Source organism: Balaenoptera physalus (genome assembly GCF_965194825.1).
Source record: "Balaenoptera physalus genome assembly, chromosome: 13".
Taxonomy (NCBI): domain Eukaryota; kingdom Metazoa; phylum Chordata; class Mammalia; order Artiodactyla; family Balaenopteridae; genus Balaenoptera; species Balaenoptera physalus.
The window spans coordinates 94900101-94917748 of record NC_138892.1 but is presented as its reverse complement, the minus strand read 5'-3'; the positions used below and the strand labels follow the sequence as shown (position 1 = coordinate 94917748).

The 17648-nt window shown below is 38.1% G+C and overlaps 1 protein-coding gene across 9 annotated transcripts in view; it reads right to left on the bottom strand.

Annotated features, from left to right (window-relative positions):
- Positions 1–17648, bottom strand: part of LMO3 (LIM domain only 3) — a 60541-nt gene that overhangs the window by 41878 nt on the left and 1015 nt on the right. Inside the window, exons 1-4 of one of the 9 annotated variants that reach the window (XM_082421955.1) lie at positions 17527–17648; positions 16410–16472; positions 15614–15680; positions 10180–10393 (exon numbers count right to left, since the gene is read on the bottom strand). The exon at positions 17527–17648 is cut by the window's right edge and continues 1015 nt beyond it. In XM_082421955.1, coding sequence (XP_082278081.1) covers positions 10180–10385 — 206 coding nt within the window. In that variant the 5' untranslated portion in view covers positions 10386–10393; positions 15614–15680; positions 16410–16472; positions 17527–17648. Of the gene's footprint in view, positions 1–10179; positions 10394–12736; positions 13814–14127; positions 14342–14399; positions 14583–15613; positions 15681–16409; positions 16582–17526 lie in introns of those variants that run through there. The other 8 variants (XM_082421958.1, XM_082421956.1, XM_082421957.1 and 5 more) reach the window with 8 other exon arrangements.

Genomic DNA, 17648 nt, shown 5'->3' with positions numbered 1-17648 from the left:
TAGGTGAGGGGTGCAAAGCATAAGTATAAACAGAACACTTCTGTAACATCTGTCTTATCAAGAATGTGATTCAATTGTTTTAAATAACCATATGTCTTTGATGTATTTTCTCTTAATGCTGGGTTTGGAAACATTGATGATAATTAGAGCGAATATGTTCTTTTAAATGGTTTGTATGAGAAAATAATTTCATTAAATAAGACTTGGCTTGACTTTTAAAATAATGAAAAAAAAAATCACCTTTCAGACCTAGAATAACTGATGTGTCTACTTTAAGAGTAGAAATTGGCAGCCTTTGAAAAATCCTTATCTTTGCAATTTTTATTACCTAAGTATTCAAAAATATCAGTTACATTGTGATCAGGGCAGAGTTTAATGACATCTTTGGCCAAGGTATTACCGTCATACGTGCTGTGTTGGCAGCCCTAGCTCATCAATATGAACATTCCTTTGTATTTCATATTGAAATATAATGATGTATAAATACTCCATTATATAGATGTATGTAGATGTGTCAATTTAAACTCAAACATACAACTATACCATCTCTCGTGAATTAGCAACAGTCAAGTGACCTAATCCTGATGTCTATTTTGAGACGCATATTTCACAACTATTATGTAATCACACAGGGTCATCACTGAGGCCAAATAAAAAGACATCCAAAAAAAAAAAAAATACCAGTAAATAATACATGAAAATAATCCCATTCAATTTAGCAGATGAGTTCTGTTATCCCAAATGGAATTCAGTCTCTAACAGCCTGAGTAAGCTTCACAGTGGTTCTCGGACAGTAGTTATTACCACTTCCTTCCCTGACATTTAGAAAAGTATAAGGTGTGTTCTTGGTTGTAACAGTGATACCAGGGATACCACAGGACCACATAGTGGCTGCCTGTAACCTTGCCTCTTGCTCTCTCACTCATTCCAACCACACTAGCATCCTTGATGTTCCTCAAACAGATCAGAAAAGCTTCCACTGCAAGGTCTTCGTACTGACTGTTCCCTGTGCCCACAATGTCCTTCCTATACATCCCCATGGCTATTTCCTTCACTTTCTTTAGGTCTTTACTCAAGTCACCCTCTCAACCTGGCTGTCCCTGTCTACACTGTTTAATTTTTCAAAGCCTTATCTCCCCACCACACATACACAGGCACACTCACCCATAAATACAAATTCTGCAAACCTCTTACACTGCTCCATTTTTCCTGTGGTATTTATCATCTCCTAATGTACTCAATACTCAGTTTGTTGATTATCTGCTTCCACAGCTAGAATATAACCTCTTTAAGGGAAGGAGTTATTTCTGTGTTTTACTCAGTGCTGTATCCTAGGGCTTTGCACAGGACCTAGAGTATATAGAATAATATTTTTTGAGTGGAAAAATGGGGAACAAGGATGTTAAGTGTTCTGACACGGATGTCAATTATACCTCTGTTGATAACTTACCAATGTCTGCAGTAAGAGGTGAACGATGCAAACAGCATGAAGCTTACAGAGCTAATTCTATCTTACTCTGCATCTAAAAGTAAACTATGAAGCCTAAAACTCATCTTTTATAATAGGACTACTGGCTTACAAAAGGATTTTGACAGAGCATAATTTTTACTTATTATTTATAACCCCCCTTCTTAAAATTTTTTTCTAATCATTCTTGATTATATACCTCTTCTCATTCACCCTACTGGTTCCATGTGATATAACCACACTAAAACTCTTTACATATTTTCCTTAGTTATTCAACTATGGTGAGTACATCATTCGTAAAAAATTTGAGAAATAACTTGCCAATAAGTTCTTCCCAAATTCCCTAGACTACCTTATTCTTCATATAGTAAAGTATTAATACCTTTGTATTTATACAAAATCAATTAGAAATATAAGATTCTACATTCGTTATTTATAGAAATGAAATATTGGCACTCAAGTATTTGTTAAGTGACTAGATGGTTTCATTTTTAAACTGTTAAAGAGATGGCAAAGCATGTAATCATAAATATAAACCCCAGTCCTATCCACTCAGCAAGAACACATTGCAGAAAGAAGGGATTCTTGTAGCTCAGAACCTTTTTCATTTTTTTTCCTAATAAATGGCCACAGAAAATACTACTTGCTAAGTTTTAAGACAATTCAATAACTTATTGTATTATTTCTTTGTATCTCCCAAAGCACAGACATCCTTCAGTGGATATTCACTTGTAATACTTACAGGCTTTAAAATTATGTTTGTAGTATAGTAAAGCTGAACTTCTCACCTGCAAAACTAAATAAACCTGCCCATTGAAACCAGTACTCACTTTTAGTGTTAGAAGTTATGATTGTTTTTTCATTCACCTATCTACCCCCAGCCCCTTCCACTCAAGCAAACGCACAGGTACTAATCACTTATCTTATTCAGTCTAATATGCAGATGTTGGTCAGAATTTATTTTTATTGAGTGGTTGATGAACACAAAATAAGCATCACACTCAATGCCATAAAGTATTTTAAAGTGTTAACAGTCTTGATTCTATTTTTTTTGATGAAATGTGAGCAATCTATCAAAGGACATTACTTAAGAGATTTTAAAATCTTTTAAAAATAAAAAAAGAGAATAGTTTAAAAACTGGTATGCACCTCTGTTAGAATTGCTATAATAAAAACATGACATTGTTTTAAAAGTTTTCAGAAATCAGAATAAACTAATGATGTCTAAAACTTCCTTTTTCCCCTTGAAGTTGCATGTTGGGATCCCACAGCATAAATGAGATGGGGATTTATTTTTTCTTGGTGGTATTTAGATTACTATTATATGTAATCATCAGCACGTTTTATGACATTGCCTGCCCCATTACTAATCCATGTCATATTTGATATTTATGTTTACTAAAACTGATTTTCTGTTTTTATTAATAGGATGGGTTTACTGTAGGCAATGCTTTACTGAATTTGTAATAACAATTTTACTTAAATATGGCTTTGGTGTACTCCTCTGCAAATAATCTTTGAATTCTTAAGAGTCTTTTATTTTCCCAGTAGCCCAGTTGGAGAGTTTTTAATATTACGTTGAATCATAACAACACAAGCTGGTTAGAGTCTAACTTAATACATGCAGCTTAATGTTAATTTTCCAACTTCAAATCAGAGATCTAACTATTACGAGATGATTATTTATCTCAAGTGTGATTTTGTTTTAAACCAGTAAAGTCCACAGCTAGACAATTTTGCATCATAAAAACCCAACAGTACGGAGTAAAAGAATTCAGCAAAAGATTTGGAATCTTTACATAACTAAAAAAATTTTGTTGAGAAGAAAAAGGTCTATCAAGAAGTTTTGATAGTATAGAGCAGAAAGCAAAAATGGCACAGGTGAATGCCCAAGTGACTGATGTGGGATTTATAGTAACTGTGTTTGTAATATAGTAAATATGTTTGATGAATATAATAAAAGGGTATGTTTAGGTCCTAATTCCTTTAGGGAAAAGTTATCCATTCATATGGATAATAAGGGGCAAAAAACCTCAATAAGCAAAAGAAATTGCTTTAAGATAAGAAACAAAACTAAATGCCACATTTCTGGCTTCACAATGTAACTTCCACTCCAAAGTAAATTTCTTATAAATACCTTGAAAAGGGGAACATACAGTTAATCATCAAAACAATTATGCAATGATGGCAGAAACAGAAATGGAACAGACAGTATCAGACTCCATCAGAGCTAAGAAAAACAGAATTGGGTGATAAAAATCACAAGGGAATAAATTTAGGCATTCTACAGTATTATAAAAATTGTCTTTCCTCTTAGACTGGTGAACACTCTATAAGAATAAGTCAGTGCTATAGTTTACAATACTAAGGAATTAGCTGGCATCAAGCATCTGAATTTTACAAGTTTCAAAGTGTGCCAAACTATGGTGATCTGGAGAAAGTCAATTATGACAAAAGTCAACGCTCATTCTAAGGTTGTATAGATTCTAATATCTCTATGTGCAGCATGCATACATACACCTACATCTCTTTAGATGCTTACAAAGGGAAATGCCATGAATCAGTAGGAGTCATCGCTTACGTAAACCGATTAAAAAATTAAGAAGGAAAGGAAAATGCCTTTTTAAAGAAACATGGCTAATGTAAATGCTGTTTTAAAAAGCTATCTGGTCGACTGATAGAATATTGCTATTTTTATTTTTACTTTCCTTGTTTTCAAGATCATGTCGTATATTTACAATTCATATATTTTAACAATTATTGATGAAAGTGAGAAATGTTAGCTAGTTTCTGTTTGGAAGATGGGATGAGGTTACAGTGTATAATTTTGAATGATAGAAGACATTCTCATGGGAACTGGGAAATGTTTTCAAACCAAATACCAAAATAATATTTCAATGACTCACAGTGTAATGAGAAAAAATACAGGGGTCATTTAGGTTGGTGCAATTTTTCTTTAAGCCTATATAATTTTTATGTGAGGCAGAAAACTGAACTACATAACACTTTTCTACAATGCATATATTCATCAAAACCATTTACAAAATTACTACTTTCAGCATATTTTTTAAATGAGATTCCTTAATAAATTATGTTTATGCAGTCAAAACAGCATTAAAATTTATTATTAGTCACTTAATGGAAGTTAATGGTGAGTTTATAAATGAAGTGCTGGCTTACTTTGATATACTCTAAGAGCAACCAAAAATAGAGATTCTTTCCCAGAGTTCTATGTATTTATAAAGTGCAAAATAAGCAGTTTTGGCAATTCTCAAATGTAGTTCTTCCGGATGCATTTAATCCTAAATATACTTGTAGGAACAGAATGTTTTTCTGCTAAGTCAGGTATGTCTAACTTATCCATCTTATGCGTAAAAACTATCCTAACTGAAGTATTCCGTGCTTTATGGAAAGATAAAAAACAGTAAAGAGATAGAAACAGTGTGAAGTATTTTTTGTATTTCTAATATTCTTGGTGGGGGTTATTTCCAGTGACAATATCTCAAATCTATAAAACAAACCAAAACAAAAAGGCACAAAACTAAAATAATTAGTTAAATCCTCACTCACTGAAAGTGGGTGTTATTACAGAATTAAGGACAGATATTGTACATAAATTTACAAATAAGAAATTCTCTATGTATTGATAGATAGGATATTTTTAACAGAGATTGTTGCAGAGAGGTTGTTGCTCAGGAAGTCTAGGGTGGATCGACCCTTTTTTCTTAAAGCAAGGGGCACTCTGCCAAAGTATTGTACAAAACAACATTATCACTCCTGATTTGTACCAGTCCATGAACGACATATAGTCTAAAATGTTTGAAATAGAATGCAATAATGCTTTCCTATGATAAACAGAAAAATGGACTTAAAATTACAATATTTTATAAAGCTATAAATAAGGTAAGATAATTTACAGGGAATATAGCAGTATTTTTCAAAGACCCTAGAGTCTAATACACTCAGATGCCAAAATATTTCATAATACTAAGAGGAGCTTAGACATTTAAATATGATGAAAGTTATGACTATTACAAAGTGTTAAGAAAGCTCAAATGAAGCTCTTAGGAAAAAGAAAGTTTATTTGGGAGGAGTTTCATTCCATATAAAAGATTAATTTTTTGGAATTTAAAACAATAAAAAGTTATATTTCAAATAATAATGTACTGCTTTCCAGGGGAGATATTTTCAACCGCCTAATGTTAAAAAGATGACAAAGCAGGAAAAACAGAATGAACACATCAGTCAGCATTAAAAAAGAATCTGTGCAATTAACTGTCAGATAAAATAACATTAATAATGTATTTATATTTACTTTTAAGGCCATAATTATGTACTAATATAAAGTTAACCTTATATAAAAATTTATAAGTACCAAATTTGATCAGTGTGAAATAAAGTTATAGCCAGGTTAATGCTCTATGTAGCATTTAATTTTAATTTTCTATTGTAAAATCATATTATATTAAAGCACATAAAATTTGCAATCAGCATAGAAGCTTCAAATCCTTTTTGTTAATTGGCAACTGTGGTAGAGCATGAAGCATCGTTCTTTCCCGTCACTTTCATCGTCACTTTCATTTTAAACGAATCATCCTCACGTATAAAAATAGCAAATTGCATTAAATTTTATATAAGACGTTTTCTGTTTCTCATATAGAAGAGCTGTATGCAGCTTCCATGGCAAGTATCACAGCAAACAGCTTTGAGTACATTCTCTGGTAAAACACCATTCATAGAGATACAAGATACAGCCTTCATCGACTTACTGCTTAAAATATACTACAAGTAAGAAAATGCAGGCTTAAATTATAAAACCGACAAAAATGGTCCAACAGCTTAACTGGTAAATTCTGATATTCTACACTGTCTCCAAATTGAGAAGTAAAGTATTTTGCTGTATCTCCTAGTTCTGACTTTGTAACACTTGACATAAAATCTTAATTCTAAAACTGATGATACATTAATAACTACTTTATTCATATTTTCCAAACTCAAATCAGAATGCTAGATAGTTTAGCAGTAGCTACATAGTCCTGTAAACATCATTACTAAAACTTGACTAGTTTTACACAGTAATTGCTAATCTACTTTATGCATTCTCTGGTTCAAGGTACAAAGATGCTTCCATATCTACTTTGTCATAAACAACTTCTAAAAATTAAAAAAATATAAATGTGTTGGATACATTTTTAACAGATTCATTTCTAGGTCTTGGCATATAAACATTAGTGGGCAGACCAACTTCATAGTTTAAGTCAGAAAGTGTATTTAATAGAGGAAGTTTTAAAAAATCAATCCTTCTGTTCCTTTTTCTAATGAATTTCTGAGGATGAAGAGCAATCTTAAAAACTGGCAAATTCCCTCTCATCAGACAGGTATATCTTATATTCTCCAGAAAAGTAAAAGATATTATATCAGCCCTGTTATGGAAAGTGAACTGTTAAGATTTGAAACTCAGTAATAAACTATAAAAATCTTCTCTTTTTCATAAATACAGCTAATTGTGCCTCGAAGGAGAAAAAAAAAAATCTGAGCAAAATCAAATTTACTGCAGTAATAGTTTCTAATACCCTAAAGAAAATATCTTATGATTTAAATTCTTGTACTCATCATTCAAAGAACTTGTAAAAACATGTCACCACTAGCACTACTCAGAATAAGGCAAAATAAAGTGTTAGAACTTCAAGATTCACTGTTCAGCAATAAAAGTGTCTTTTGTGTTTGCTTTTGGTAGGAGAAGTTAACTAGGAAGTTAAATACAGTTGGCAAAAAATATTTCACTCTTCTCTAGATATGAAAAATTATCTGGCTCAGGATAATATCTATAACCCATAATTTACTGGTACAGGTAAGCAATTTTTTTCTTTATCATTTTCCATATTCTTACTTAGATGCCTAGTAATTTAGGCAGAGAAACACAAACCTGTAAATTATTTATGGCTCGTTTGTGCCTCAAAGATATTACGTAATATCCGAAGACCCGAAAACCAAACTAAACTACTTTTTAATAGGATTTAAATGGTTAAGCATTGGCTGTGCAAAACACAAGAAGGAAATGTACTGAACTAAGAGGGAAATGAGAAGAATTATTTTCAAAGCTCGGGAAAATAGCCACAGAATATTACTTGTTCACTGATCATACTGCAGATTTTGTGTAATTAATAAACAATTAGATAGTAACAGTTTGAGGTGCACCTCCCTTTTTCCCTTGGTTAATTTTTGTCCGTGACCCAAAATCATGCCTCTCACACAGCAGGCATCCAATACGCATTTTTGAATGCCTGTTTATACCCATTCAAAGAAATTAATTGGTAAATAACGTTTGCTTGAACGTATTTGTCTATTCGACATACAGAATCCGACTATTTTAATTTGCCAATCAGACATAAGCTTTTAAACATAGACATAATTTCACTGAGATACACACTTTCCACATAAAACTAAATACCACATCTGCGGCATAATCTATAACACATAACATGGTGTTTTACACACATACCATTTCCCCGTTTCACTTCTGCAATTTTTAAGTGTTGATGAATTACTCCTTGCCAAGGAAGTCACGTTATATACAACAAAACCTTCAGTTTAAATAAGGGATAAGCTTGCTGTTAACAGCTCAGTTTGAAATGTTAACAACCCTTAGGCTGTTAACATAACAACTGGCCATTAATGTGGTAATGACCAATTTAAGAGGAAATTGTACTCTGAGAAATGAATATATTGGCAATCAGGACCAGGGTTTAAATTTGAAAGAGTATGATTTTTTAAAAATAAGGTAACAAGATTAAAAGTTTGAGCCTATCAGAAATCAACTAAAAGTTGTATCACAAAAAGCAACATATAGACTCTTTTAGAGATAAAGATTTCTGAGATGAAAACTATTTTGATAAATTCCCTTCAACAATACACTTAAGACTATCAAACACCAGTTGAACAACTTATTTTTATTACCATAAGGGAGATTAAAACAACACAAGGTTACTCTCTCTGCTCTCTACTATGTAGACAACTGCAAAACAGTTTCACTCGCGACACATGTATTTCATTGGCAAATTTACATTTCTGATTTAAAAATATCCAGAGATTTCAAGAGACTCTCCTTAAATTTGACTTAATTTTTGTCTTTATTGCTTATTAGAACACTTTAATCTTGCCCAGACTATATAAACTCCTTGTTTTGGAACTGTTGTTACATGAATCCACTGGAGATACTGCAATTGTAAACACAAGTCAAAGACAAGAGTCCAAAAGCCCACGGCTATTGGTTAGGAAGATAAAGCAAAAGTAGGAAGCAAAGTCAAGTCACTAAAAGCAAATACAAAGACTCTACGTAGAAATCAGGCTCTAATTCACAATGAGCAGAGGAGAAATTTTTATTTGCGAGAGGAAAGTTCCAAGACTGTAGAGCGTGAAAGAATTCACGGAATAGCTTAATTCTGATTAGTTGTGTTAGTTAAGGAACTCCTTGCCTATAGTCACTTCCCATTCCCATTGCTGGCGTCTTACATGTATTTTGTGCCCCCGGAACACAGAGAAGTAGTAGCAAGTGGTTATAATTAGTCAGGGGGCTGTCAGATGAAGCGGTCTTAAGAGGGGAGAGAGTAGAATCTGATAAACAGTACTGGACTCACCCTCTTGTAATGACCATTCATCAAACAATATGTTCTTATATATAAACATTGAATTGGATTGAATGTAACTGAATTATATACGAAGCAGCACCGAATTCCCTAGAAAACACCTCCTGAAATGACCAAGGAGTTACCGCTGATTGATAAATTTTGTGATTCAAAATGAATCACTTAATGTCAGACTAGAAAAATGATTAATCGTATCAAATATGAAAACCCAAATGATGCCATCTATCATTTCTCTAATTTGATAGATCCTACTTTATTAATATCAGTAATTTGCAGCTGAATGAAGTCACAAAATTCCCTGAAAAGCAAAATAATTTTTCTTAAATACCAGTCCATATGGTGAGTACTAAACGCTAGGATACAAGTTTAGTCTGCTTCATGGCTTCAGAAGCAAGAACATCTGCGTTGTCCTGAAACCATTCAGATGTTTACAGTTTGGAGAGTGGCTATCATTCCCCCATAATGATGGAGGTCTTTACTTTGTTATTTTCCATAAAGCTACTGGCAAGACTTAGGCTGTTCGACTTTCAGTGCTATCTTTGCGAAGATCACCTGGAATGCCATGGTGGGTGGAGGGAGGTGTACTCACACTTGGGGAAAGTTTTCAACCCTGTATGATAAACACCTTACTAATAAATGCCAGTTAAGAGTTTCAAATTGACTTTCTCTGACAAATCTGAAACAGAAAGATCGCTGAATTACTTTGTGCTACGCTCAGCCTGACCTTGTCACTTTTGTGCTAATAAAACGTCCTGCATGCTGATTTCTACCAAATACATCCTTGATGTGAACGGGCAGTTTCCATACAGGCAGTGGAATAACCTATCCCCAGGTAGGAGCATCAGGTAAGGCAAATAAATGGGAACACTTTGAGATACTGTGTTTTTCTGGCCATTGCTGAAGCGATCATGTGAGGAACAGGCACCTGGCAGCATTTTGAAGGCTGCTAGGTGGACATCTTTCAGGAATAGAGGCTAGTAGGAAGGAAATGAAACCCACAAAGACACTTACAAAGGTACTTTAAAAGGAATCCAGTCATCACTGGTGTGCAAGGCTAATTCCTACCTCAGATAGTCTCTGCGACAAAGGATAAGGTTAGCTTTAGTGTACAGGGTGGAGCCCACCTCTCCCAAACGACAGTCACAGCAGGCACACTTCAGGCAGTCTTCATGCCAATATTTGTCCAGTGCCTTTAGAAGATACCGGTCCTTGATCTTTCGGTTGCAGCCAGCACAACCTTTCGGCTTGGTGTCTGGCTGGACTGAGAGCATTTGTATACCTAAAGGAAGACAAGAACAAAAAAGAGAGCTGGGACTCCAAGAAAGAATCAGAAGATGTCCCAAGACCTCCACCAAGTTAAATAGTTCAGATCGCCTTTTTCAGGGGGTGTTAGACGTTCTTTTTGAGGGCCATACAGATATCGAACTAAATTTTGGAAACAAAAGAGTCTCAAACTTTGTTAAGTCCTTGTTAAACCATTTACGAAGTCACATCTATAAAGTGGTAAAACAAAGGATTCACGTTGCACCTGGTAAGTTGATATTATATATATACACGAAGAAGTTAAGTAATATTACATAATTTTATAGTGTCCCCATTTTCTACATAAAGAAGTTCCTTTCGGGAGAAAATATGAGTAAATGGCTAACAATCTCAAAGAAAGCTGTTTGACAAAGTAGTCTGTGCACAGGCTGTAGAAGTCAAAAATGAGTTTTCCTTTATTGGTTAAAATTTTCACTTAACACAGGCTTGATGGCAGAAGGAAAGTGCACCCTTATGGGATGCACTAACCTCACTTAGCAGTAGAGATGTTTATACTTAAGCACAGAGTACAGTCTCCCGAAAGGCTCACCAATGCTATGATACTTGTTTGCCTCCAAAGACTTCCCCCTGTGCCCTTGATATTTCAAAGTATTCATTGTGTTAAAAATTTTTTAAAACGTACTTACACTCACAAGCATCAGTCAGTGCTTCTACTAATGGCAGATTACCTAACTATATACTACATGCTTTTATATAAAATTAAACTATAGGATTATGTAATTTATTATCATAAACATGCACTTATTTATTTTATAGAGGAAAGAAAAAACAATAGAAGACAAAGTCTAAATATATGATTACACAAACATCCATATGAAAATATATATTATATACATATATTACATACATACTAGACTAGACATAGGGACATTTATATATTTTAGAGACATATCTCCATCATAAATAAGGAGTCTAGCTGAGTTCTATTGGGTGTTACAACCTGACTGAAATTTTTTCAATGAAAGGGTATTTGCCTTTGAGTTTCTTCTCTCCTAAATGTCAAATACCCAGCTTTTAAAAAAGCTGGACCAACTATTCAGAGCTTCATATTTACCAAATAACTCATTTCAAGCACTATAAAGTACTGTAGACTTCGATTCCAAATTCCTTCGTTTTACAAATTATGATACAGAGGCCTAAGAGAGGTTAAGGGACTCGCTCAAAGCTGAATGACAGTTAAGCACTAGACTTGGTGGCCTTCTTACAGTCCAGAGATCCTGCTGCTAAATTATGCCTCCTCTCTAAGGCATAAAGTTTTAAACTTGAACATAGAACGGCACAAGACACCAAATGCCTGCACTTGAAACAGTCTCAAGTAAGAAATGCCAAGCTCTAATCTAGAGCATTTTCGGTGTGTTTCCTGCTCCAAAATAGCTAAACCTTCTTCAGTTTCCTCTGATGCCTGATGATGAAGCCTGCACCTTCATTATCTTTACAATCTTTTTCTTTTTTAGTCACACTGTTAAGAGACATCAAGGCACCGTACCCTCACAGCAGAATAACTTTTCTAGCTACAAATGATACATGAATTTCACATAATAGTGTTATGATGTTGAACCTCCATTAGAAAATAACTTCTCTGACAGAGTGATGGAGCAGGGACCGGCAGTGAGGCATCAAGGTAGCTGCTCTTTCTGCATGGGATGCAGAGCCGTGGTCCTCGGAGCTGCAGACTAGCAGCTGGATTTGTACAGAACAGCAGGTGGTATTCCTATAGCCGGCTCTCTGTTCCTTTTCTTTGAAGGAGCTCAGGGTCTAGTGTAGATTAATCATAACCCTTGATAGCGCTGCTAAATCTCATTCTCTAGAACTTCTAACAAATGAAGTGTCTTTGATCAGAACTAGTTACCATCTTCTCGCAAGGTTCCACAAGGAATGAATCCCATTAATTACAGTACAGAACATACCCAGGTGCCTCTTAACCATCTACCTGGGGGAGGGAGAGGCTGTGATTTACTAAATGACATTCCGGATTTCATGACTGAAAACATCTAGAGATGTGTTAAGAGTGGCTATTCTAGTTATCCAGTTTATAAGGCTATTATTTTTTTATATCACCAAGCTGAATTTTTTTTGTCCAAATCCTTCTTAGTTGTAGCTAAGCTCTGTTCCTCTGAGTTGTGTTACCATCATCAAGCGTGGAAGGTCACCTATCATCTCTATTCACAATGCTTTGCAACCAAGACAGGGGATACCAACATTTGGGACAACTCTACCCTGCTTGTCTTCACAAAATGTTTTTGTTGTGCTGACATTTTAATTTAGCACTCAGAGGCCAATTAATATTTGAAACTCTTACATTCTGTTTGGCCTTGGGCGTAGAAGGAGTTTGATATTTTCTGCTCCATCCTGGTACCTTCTTGCAGAAAACATCATCCCATTGCTCTTGAAAAGGAAATGTTTTTGATACTCTGCAAGTTAACAGTTGTAGAAAAAAGAACTATTTTGTGGTCACCACGTTGCCATGTACCTAAAGAGGCATAAAGCAGTCGGCAGCCTCTCTTCAGCATCCGGCAGAACGCGTCTGGGTAGAGTTATGTGTTCGGAGCTAAGAAACATTTCGCAAGTTGCTTATAGCACATCAGGACTCATAACTAGTTTTAGATTGGCATGTAAATTGTTCCGAGGGAAATTCTTCTTGCCTCTGAGACCCTGCCATTCTGAGTTATTTGACAGTTTAAGGGAAATCATAATTAAAAAAAGACATAAATAATAGCCTGTGCAGTGTGGTGTACAGAAATAAGTAGAACCATTTCATTTAAACTCTGGTGAGCTTTTAATTGCCTGGATTGCATTGTGAGGCGGCCTAACGGTTGATTGCCTCCATTATGTTCCCTTGTTCTGTGCCATTCATCCACGCAGTCTCAGCTTCAGTAGTTAACACAACAAAGTAACCACAACTCCACAACACACAGGGGTTTAAAAAAAATAATCATAATAAAAGGTTTGCAGCACTTAGACCCAGTCTTTTATATTTTTGGACTAACTACACGTAGTGAATGGAAAACATTTTGTCCCCTTCGGAAGATTCACAGAGGACAATTTGGGAGAAGGAACAGGAAGAGGGACTACATAAAGGGGGTTGGCAGAGAGATGAGGTGCCTCAGGAAGATGCGAAAATGGGAATGCGGGTTCTGCAGCTGGGAGCAGTGACACAGATTAAAAGAATTTGGCCAACACCGGCCATTCGATTGCCAAGAGGTACCAAACAAAAGATTTTCTCTCCTCCTGCCCATCTTCATCCTCTCCCCAGCCCCCAGCCCCGACTGGAGAACTGGATTGGGCCTAAAAGCTTGTTTCTCTCTGTTCACTGGCCCAGAGCATCCCTACAGGCTGCAGCCCCCTAAGGGACAACAATGCAAATAGATGTCCCCAGATCTCAGGCGCTGGAGCTGCTTAACTCTGTTCTGCCCCTTCAACTCCCAACCCCCCTCCCCATCCTTCCACCACCCCCCCCTCCCCTTTCTGAGCAATGGAGCTGGGAACCAATTTGATTCCCTTTTTCTCCAATGCAGCTGCAAGGCTCAGAGATACTGACATTTTTCCACTCTTATCAGTTTAATTACAGTTACCATGGCAGCAAAGTGCTAGTGCTTGGCAAAGGCCAACAAGAGATTTGCAAGACTGAGTTCAATTTTGATGCAGCTCACATGCAAAATAAAAAAAAAAAAAAATAAGAAACATACATACACTCTAACAAAGAATCCCTTGAGGAGTTTATGCTCCAGCCTTTTGTGGTTGTGTCTTTGCAGCCACACAGGGATGATTTGCAAAGAATGTAGCAGTTTTTGTTGCACCTAGCAAGATTAATTGGTTTAAGCAGCAGTCTTTCAAAGCAGTACAACAATAATATTTCGGATCTTTTCGAAAGACACAAAAGCAGCGGAAGAGCAGGAAGGCTTTGGAGTAGCCGAGAGTGCCGAGCGCCGGCAAAGTGCATCTATGATAGATTGTAACCTTACCAAAACTTTTCTCCTTTTTCTGCATGAGTTGATTTAGGCGTGCCTGAGTTGCAGCGGCTTCGCATTGAGCGCCCAGCCCAAAGGTAGAAGTGGAAGGGGGTCTCTCGGTTTTAGCTCAAGTGCGGACCTGGTGCGCAGCCTACACCTCGGAGGACGGACTATTGTGAAGCCACTTTGGGAGCGGGTCGGAGCGGCGGCGGGGGGTGGGGGTGGGGGGTGGAGGAAGGGACGAGGGCGGCCAGACGAGACACGGCGCACACACGGAGCCCCTCGCCGTGTGGCAGTGTGCAAAATGATGGCGAATGACAAAGCCACATGCTTCCCTAACTCTGCCCGTAATCCTAAAATCCCAGCGGCCCCTTTTAGCGTCGTGGTAACAAATGGATTTGATTAAACTGTCACATGCAGCGTTAGCATAGCATATCATGTTCAATATGAAAAAGATCATAAATCTGACTTGTATTTCATAACAGCAATCTGGGTAGCCCCCATAAAAATGTGCCGCAGCAGTTCGCATCTCAACCTATTAGGACAGAGGCACCTTGCTCCACGGAACCTCTCTCTTCTCGCCACTTCTCCCAACCGCCCCCTCCCCCCGCAGACAGTCACTTTTCCATCTCGTAGGAACGGTATTTCGTTATTACGGCAGAGTGGGCAGAGGCAGAAGTGGCCACCAGAACCCAAAAATGTTCATTTCAACTCCTGGGGGAGGGGGGTGGGGGGTGATGAATTCCAGCAAGTAAGGGGAGGACGGTCGGGAACCCACCTAAGACTGAACTCCCTTCCTACGGGCCGGGCCAGATCGAACATCTCCTTCCCAAACTCTCTCCAGCCCCTGTGTCCCCGGGAGTCGGGGCTGTGGAAATACTGCAGTTCCTCGTGAACTTTGACTATTATCCACTCGAGTCGTACTTGAGACGTTCCGCGCCGCAGCCGCTCTGCTCTCCCTCCTTCCATCAACATCCGCCCGCGTCTATTTCACGTCTCATCATAAAAATAATGAAGCCTCACATGACTTAAACAAAACCGTCTCAGCAGAGCTGCAGCCCGAGTGAAAGTTGCAGTGCGGAGCTGGGCTGCAGCTCCCGTTTATGCCTCATTAGGAGAGGCTGAAGAAGAAAAAAATGCCCACATCCGTACACGCACGCGCGCACCCGCAGACACACACACACCACAAATAAGCCGCCGCGTGTACACCCAGTTGCTGCACTTACCTTCTCAATTAAGCGATACAGGGGGAGGCCGTTCAGAAAGCACAGTGGCTGCTTTGTAGCGCTTCTCCTTGGGAAAGGTCAAAAAGAAGCATTGCTTGGGGAAAAAAAAAAAAAAAGGGGGGGGGGAGGGAATCTCTATTTTTTTTTTTTTAAGTTTAAAATAATAAGGTCCTCAAGGATCCGCCAAGTAATGGTGTTGACCGCATCTGAGCCACAGGTGTCCTCCTTTAGGCAACTGCAGTCCGGGGCTGTCTCTCTCCGTCCTGGCTCAAGACAACTTACCCCAGGAGCACGCGAGGAGCCGAGCTGAAGGAAGCCCCGGCTCTCAGCTGCAAAATGCAATCCCTTCCCAGCCAGACAGAATACAGCCAAAGAAAAGGTCACTCCGTTATTACTGAGCCGGCGGAGCCCAGGCAGCGCTTGTCAAGACCACAGAGAAGCAGCTCCCTTCCGATTTAAGACTATTTACCTCTCGCCCCCCACCCCTCCCCTCTTCTCTCCCCTTTCCTTCTCTCCCTCCCTCCCTCCCTCCCTCGTTCGCTCGCTCGCTCTCGTGTGCCTGTTCTGCAGCTCAGTCAAGTACAGCCGCCCTCGGAAAGTGCAAAGCAGCCGCAAGACAGATAGGGCTTTGTTGCTAATTTCCCAGGGTGAAAATTTACAAGCCTGCGAGTGCAGTCAGCACAACCCCACGCATATGCTACTCGCAAACGCTGGGGACGACCCCCAATCGCCCCCCCCCACCCCGGCACAAAAAGTGACCTCGGCGGGAGTCGACTCCGGGAAGGACCCTCCCTACCTCCTGGACCCGTCCAAAAGAAGAAGTCCTGCGAAAGAGCTCCGGAGGAAAACGGTAGGGTTCCTAAAATAACAGGGGCATTTTGGAATAGGTGGCCACGTTGAAAGCGAACTGTCTTCCAGTGCCAGTTCTGAAGCTGCCAATTATGGAAATTAAAATAAAAGCAAGGGAGTCAAACTGCTACCAGAATACACTGGAAAAGCACACTACCCTCCCCTTTCAGAAATGTCTGGGGGTGGCTGCAGTCGCCCGGTTCTCTGACTTCTGTTAGTGAACTCTCCGAAGTCGCTCCTCCGCAGGGCAGGTCTGCTACACAAGCTGGGTCCAGAGATGCCACACTCCCCTTCCTCCTCTGGCCCAAGAACCAAACTGTGAACTTGTGCCCCATTAACCGATACTGAACATCCCTCCCATCCTCGCTGAACACTTCCTGCAATTACTTGAATTCCTCGCAATTTAAAATTCACAGACTAGAATGGAAAACAACCCAAGAGCACCTAGAAACATGTTTTTAAGCCTAACTTGGTCCAAGAGTCGTTGAGTGTCTCCACCATTACTGCTCAGTCTTCATAGGCTTGTTTTAGAGGCCTTGACAGATTTCTTTTTCCTTTTTAGCCTTCAGAAAGGTCCCCTTCTCCCCTAAGCTCCTCTTCTCTTAACTTTACTTTGCATCTGTAAAGGCCACTGGCAGCTTTAAAATATCTTATTATTTTTCTAAGTTTTCAAACTTCAAAGTCGTCCTCTTTTTGGCAACTATCATAGCATAGCCACCAGATTTTTAAAAGCCCTGTCAAAGGTCAAGCTTAAAAATAGTCCAGATTTGAATGACACTGGCTGAAATGTTTTAAGGGCCAAGAAAGACTCAATTGTTGAACTCCACAAAACTTTTTTTTCTTCTCAGCACCATCAGTTTTAATCTAGTTCTAGTTTTAAAAAGAATCAATGCACCGCTCCCACCCCGTGAATATTCAGGCTAAATTATGCTTCTCTTTATAAAGAATAATGGTACAACATTGATAACTTATGTTTATCCCTTCCCTTTCTTAAAGGCTCATAAGAAAATAGTATGGAGTTTGCTTTCTTCTCCCTGTAAAAGGCAACAAAATGCAGAACTAACCTGAAAAATAACGAAAGTCACAAACGGCAGATTAATAAGAACCCCTTCAGTGGGTTTGTTCTGTACATAGGCAGACCTCTTAAGTTTGGCTTTTCTGGCCGGTCTAAGCAGGCACACATGCA